The sequence below is a fragment of the Guillardia theta genome (genome assembly GCF_000315625.1).
Source record: "Guillardia theta CCMP2712 unplaced genomic scaffold GUITHscaffold_14, whole genome shotgun sequence".
Lineage (NCBI taxonomy): Eukaryota > Cryptophyceae > Pyrenomonadales > Geminigeraceae > Guillardia > Guillardia theta.
Window position 1 is genome coordinate 843,630 of NW_005434660.1, and position 5,203 is coordinate 848,832.

Here is a 5,203-nt window from a genome sequence, read left to right on the forward strand (position 1 = left end):
GATGATAAGTCATCATATGGGTCAACTCAGTTCACCGTCCATCCGGTCCGGTCACTGCCGGTGCGGCCGGGCACTGACTACTATGAGTCGCCTCCCCACCCCCCCGCCGGCTTCACTGAGGTCATCGGTGATCCAAGTTCCGAAGTTCCCACTCGGCTCAGCTGGAACTCAGTGCCAGCCAGTGGGCCGACACTGAGGGGCGATGGACTGGCAACAGCTACTAGGGTCGAGTCAACTTTATTAGATTCAAATGCACACTCTGAAAAATGTAGTGTCCATGCTTCAAGAAGGAGCACGAGAACAGATCGGACTGGGACAGACACAACCAAAACTAAACTTGAACCAAATTAGTTAAAAAGTTATCTAGAGTCATTAGGGTAGAGCGTAGCATGAAGACTGTCCAACATCTCCCACGTCTTCGCCTTGTCCTGAGGGGATGTGCTGTTCTCTGGGCATATGGCACCATGAAGACGATCCAGCATATTCCAGCAACACTCGTGGTCGATCACGTACGAAGAAACCGAGCTGGCTTCTTCCAGCACCAACTTGTTCGCGGGCACATTGGCCACTCCCAACCCAGCTTGAGAGTAGGTATCACCGAAACCTTGTGCCGAGGTAGTCCAAGAGCCTTTCACGTTGGACTTTGCGCTGTTGGTTGAATTGGAGTGGAAGAAAATTGATTGGAGGTCGAGGAGCGCGTCCTCATTCTTCCAGTTCTGGTTTGCGACAGAGAGGGCTGAAGAAACGTCGTCACTGAAGTACATCTTAAAACCAGGGATCCAAGATGCGATTATGCAGGTGTTATTGGACCAGGGAAAACTGTGTGAGCAATCAAAAATATGGAGTCTTCACCAACAGCTTCTTGTGGTTGTGAACGACCGACTGTGCTATGTTGCTTCTTTTGACGCTGAGGGTTGAGAGGAAGGATAGGAGGCAGGAGGAGGTCCAGAAAGTTCAGAAACAGGGATGGGAGGAGGATGCCGGATAGTTCTGGGTCAACAAGGAAGCAGCGAGGACGATGGCGCGGCAAAGGTTTGTGGAGGTTGGCGGGATGCAGTCCTTTTTATAAAGCGCCGGTACGGGTGGTGATGCTAAAATTGGACAAGGAGGGGAACTTTTATAGTATGAAAAGGGGGTGGTATCAAGCTTTTAAAACTAGACGCCAGCAATGAATAGGTGGGTGCGTTGCTTGTTGACCTTCAGATGTGGAGGGGTGGTCAACAGGCTGGGCTCATCCCTACTACCCCTACCACCCTCACTACCCCTAATTGAAAAGAGGGGTGCAAGTCGTTAGATGTCACTATCTCACTACCCCCTACTTGGTGGGGTCCACGTAGAGGTCAGATACACAAGTGTAAGGGTTGATCAAATTTATATAGTTTTAGAATTTTCAAAATATCTACTTTCATGGATATATAAAATATTGTTTTAAATAAGAGAGTCGTAGAAGCTTTGCTGTATTTTGTATCTTTCGGCGGAAAGGGTCAACCGCAAAATTTACAGATTTCAAGTCATCTATGAATATTACACGTAAAATTAGAAACTTGAATGACACATATCTCAACCCTTCTTTAAATTTTATTGCTAGGTTCAAAAACTGATTTCAAACAGTCGGTTGGACCACCAAAATAAGCAATGGCTTTTCGGAGATCCCTCAAACTCCGTGGCTCTTCGTTACCGCGGGGGGTTCATGAATCTTCACGAGTACCCCTCAAGTCTGTGTACCCCCGATTTCCCTCCTTTACCCTCTCAGAATGATGTGAACGCACCTGCCACGCTGTACTGGTACAAATTTCCGTTACAAACTTGAGGTTGAATTGTAACCGCCGACCAAGCTGATGAGTGAAAGGAAGAGTTGGGCGGTACTGTACGGGGCAGCTCAAAATCTGACTATATCTTTGACACAAAGTTTTGCTGCCCTGGTATATCCAATAATACTCTGAGGCAATATTTGCAGACCGGTTTCCCGCGCTGGCCCTTGTGATGGCGGCTCTTACCTCCCTGGCGGAGTCCCCGCCCATGGCGCCGGAAGCAGAGGCCTCCTCCGGCGTCAAGAAGCTCTCCGAACCATCTTCTACCTCCTCCGGTGTCAAGAAGCTCTCCGAACCATCTTCTGCCTCCGGCGTCAAGAAGCTCTCCGAACCATCTTCCTCCTCCGGTGTCAAGAAGCTCTCCGAACCATCTTCCTCCTCCGGTGTCAAGAAGCCCTCCAAACCACATTCTTCCTCCTCCGGTGTCAAGAAGCCTTCCGACCAATCTTCTTCTTCGTCCCGCGTCCAAAGAACCCAACGGATGAGCTTCAGGGGGTATCCCGGCAATGCTGGCTTCAAGAGGTTGGTGCTGTTTACCAAGACGATGGCGGACGCCCTGCCTCGCCGGCGCATGGCAAGAAAGAGGGAGAGCAAGATTTTCTTCGAGAAGCTCACTGAGACTCTCAACCGAGATCCCCTGTTTGGCGGTGCGCTCAAGTACTGCACTGCCAGGGACAAGGGCACGGAGGTCATAAAGATCACGGACAAGATCATTGCGGACGGGGAGGAGGACTACCTGATGACGATTGAGAATGAAGGAAGAGACATAAATGAACTCGATGAGCTCTATATTCAGATTGCCCGGATAAGAAACTCCTTGGCCAAACAAGAAGGAGACGTGAAGACCAATGGGGCTCCTCAGCCGACAGATGGTTCACTGTCCGAGAAGCTGAATGATTGCAGCGCTGCCAGTGCTGCTGCTATGGAGGATACTCCGATGGTGAACCAAGAACCGTCAGCCCGTGAGGAGCGAGAGCCAGAGGCTGAGCAGAGATCGTGCAAACGTGCGAAGCCAAGCAGGGATGTCGAGGTCGAGCAGGAGAGCGAATCTAGCAACGCGGACGAGAGCGACGCTCCCGATGCAATCCTCGACTTTGTGGACCAGATTGAGTCGTCGTTTACAATGATGGTCCGTTCTTTGGAGGCAAAGGCGCGGGAGAGGGCTGAGATGGATCGAGAGTTGCAAAAGGTCCAGTTGGAAAATGAAAAGAAGCTCAGCAATTTCAGGTCTCAGTACGAAACCCTCCAGAAGAAGATAGCGCAGCAGATGCAGCACAACAAAGAGATGGAACACAAGATTGAGATGCTGAAGTCAATCCTTTCACGTGAGGAACAGAACGCCAAGAACGACTTGAGAAGTTTGACTGTCCTCGCTCAGTCAGTAAGTTCCTTGGATTGAAACGAGAGAGGGGGGCATTAAACGGGAACTTTCACAAAGAGGATCATTCAGGCATGTTTAGAAATATCTTTCCACGATCTACGATCCAACCGATCACCCTCGCCTTCGACCAGAGCCGCAGGAATCATCGATCACCCAGTACAGACGCAGGATCATCCTCGGGGATATCTCCATGGTACCTTGTGAAATCCCATTAGCCATGGAGCGGTACCCTACATGCCAGGTGCATGGCGGAGGCAGGAGAATTTCTCACTTGAAGTCCATGGGCAGGCTTTCGCTGGAGAGCGAGGGGAACTGTTTGTTTATCAGCTGCAAAGAGATTTTCTGTTATGTCGACAAATGATTTCATGGTGAGTTCCACCTCAATCAAGGCGTCGAACAGGATCTGGTTCCCAGATGCCGACAGGTGCAGGCCGTCGGAGAAGTGAGCTTCCCACCCCTTCTCCTGACCGCCGCAGACATGGGATGGGTAGGAACGAGAGAGAGAACGTCAGGCAAGGAGACGAAAGTTGAATTGAGAATGAATGAAGAAAACCTTGTGCAGGATGTTGAAAAGATCCAACACAGGACAAGACATCCTAGCCGCCAACTCTGAGCATGCTACCGTCCCCATCAGCTCGAAGCAACCTCACGTCATCAGCTCACCTCTTGCGTACTTCTCTACATGCTCCAGCTCCCGCTGTCCCAACCCAGGACCGCCCTGCAGTGACAGGGCACGTGTGACTCCCTCCTCACGAGCAGCATCTGCCGACCTTGTTCGCATCCCATGTTGCGGCATCGACCGGAGGAGGAGAGATGAGCACCTGCGGTGGAGGGAGACACTGTGTGAGAACACGCGGGGTTGAGGTGAAACTTACTATGACAGACTCCGGCCAGCCTGCCCTCATCATCTTCACCAACTCCTCCATGTTCTACACAAGGACTATCAGCGATGAACTGGAGCGCACGCGGTGCTTGCTCACTTGTATGTACTCCGGCAGAGGAACATGCTGTCTGCAGCTCTCGACCTGCCATCAGCACTCACAACCCTGGCAGAACCATGCGCAGGCCGTCACAGCGGCGTCGTTTGCTCCGAGGAGGATTGTCGCCAACACCGGAGGGTTCGATTTGTGCTCCTCGATTATGGCAGGTAGGATCAGCTTCGCCCACCTGCTGTTGTACCTGGAGGAGCTCGTCACCGTCCTCAAGTGCTCGCCCTCCTCTCCTCTCACCCTGAGAATCCTCTGTTGACGATGTCTACGCTACGCTTCTGTGCCACATAAAGATCCTGCAACAGTGACGCCCAACCCAGGGGGTCAACCTGCGCGAAGCTGAGTTGATGATTGCCGGCCAGTGCATGCAGAGAGCAAGAAATATGTCTCTTTGATATCTCCTGCCACACTCGGCATCGAGCATCGTCATCGTCTTCTCTTACCCACCTCAACAGCACATGTACTCCTTGCTCTTGGAAATCCTGCCCTCCATCTCTTATCCTCAAGATCCTCTCGCCCTTCCTCTAGCCACCATGGTCTCTTCTGCTCTCCCTCGTCATGGCTTCGCTCCTCTCCTTACCTTGCTTCCAAACTGCGTGATCGAGTCTCCGAACAGCAGCATCTGTCTCCTGCCCCGAGCCACCATCGCCATCGCCCATCAGTCTCAAGAAGGTACCCCACCCCCACCATGACACACCCTCTCTGACTCTCATCGCTCGATTTTAAGACCCCTTTATATTTAGATAAATGGTGGGGTACTATAAGTTAATTTGAGGGTAGGGTACATGACACCCACCCCTTGCAGAGAGTACCCCACCCAGTCTAATATACTCGTCCTCTGTATTTCTTGATCATGCTGGGGGAAGAATGTGAGAGCGCGGGGGACTTCGGCGGGAGGAGGAGGAGGAGGAGGAGGAGGAGGAGGAGGAGGAGGAGGAGGAGGAGAAGGAATTCATGGTACACGATAGCGAAGGGGGATCACAGGCTTTGAGGAAGTGCAGTGGGAGGAGAGGAGTAGGGAG

General features: G+C 51.8%; 3 protein-coding genes across 3 annotated transcripts; 1 reads left to right on the forward strand and 2 right to left on the reverse strand.

Annotated features, from left to right (window-relative positions):
* Positions 1 to 222: 222 nt before the first annotated feature.
* On the reverse strand, positions 223 to 1,038 carry GUITHDRAFT_151207 (hypothetical protein). Its single transcript, XM_005837561.1, has one exon. The coding sequence runs from the start codon at positions 762 to 764 to the stop codon at positions 360 to 362; it is 405 nt and encodes a 134-aa protein (XP_005837618.1). The 5' UTR covers positions 765 to 1,038; the 3' UTR covers positions 223 to 359.
* Positions 1,039 to 1,983: 945 nt separating this feature from the next.
* GUITHDRAFT_103865 (hypothetical protein) lies at positions 1,984 to 3,210 on the forward strand (the record flags this gene model as incomplete). Its single annotated transcript, XM_005837562.1, has 1 exon — positions 1,984 to 3,210. The coding sequence occupies one exon, from the start codon at positions 1,984 to 1,986 to the stop codon at positions 3,208 to 3,210; it is 1,227 nt and encodes a 408-aa protein (XP_005837619.1).
* Positions 3,211 to 3,306: 96 nt separating this feature from the next.
* Positions 3,307 to 4,847, reverse strand: GUITHDRAFT_151208 (hypothetical protein). Its single transcript, XM_005837563.1, has 11 exons — positions 4,762 to 4,847; positions 4,422 to 4,510; positions 4,266 to 4,371; positions 4,173 to 4,217; positions 4,068 to 4,121; positions 3,963 to 4,013; positions 3,856 to 3,910; positions 3,746 to 3,810; positions 3,572 to 3,655; positions 3,464 to 3,519; positions 3,307 to 3,389 (listed from the first exon to the last, which is right to left on the reverse strand). The coding sequence occupies exons 1-11, from the start codon at positions 4,831 to 4,833 to the stop codon at positions 3,335 to 3,337; spliced, it is 732 nt and encodes a 243-aa protein (XP_005837620.1). The 5' UTR covers positions 4,834 to 4,847; the 3' UTR covers positions 3,307 to 3,334.
* Positions 4,848 to 5,203: the final 356 nt, after the last annotated feature.

What these genes read in the sequence shown, in the direction of transcription:
- GUITHDRAFT_151207 (XM_005837561.1), bottom strand. Translation starts at nt 764, where the DNA reads ATGTACTTCAGTGACGACGTTTCTTCAGCCCTCTCTGTCGCAAACCAG.
- GUITHDRAFT_151208 (XM_005837563.1), bottom strand. Translation starts at nt 4,833, where the DNA reads ATGGCGATGGTGGCTCGGGGCAGGAGACAGATGCTGCTGTTCGGAGAC. An exon ending in TGTAGAGAAGTACGCAAGAG is followed by an intron (nt 3,811 to 3,855) that starts GTGAGCTGATGA and finishes TGGGGACGGTAG; the next exon opens with CATGCTCAGAGTTGGCGGCT. An exon ending in TTTTCAACATCCTGCACAAG is followed by an intron (nt 3,656 to 3,745) that starts GTTTTCTTCATT and finishes TGCGGCGGTCAG; the next exon opens with GAGAAGGGGTGGGAAGCTCA.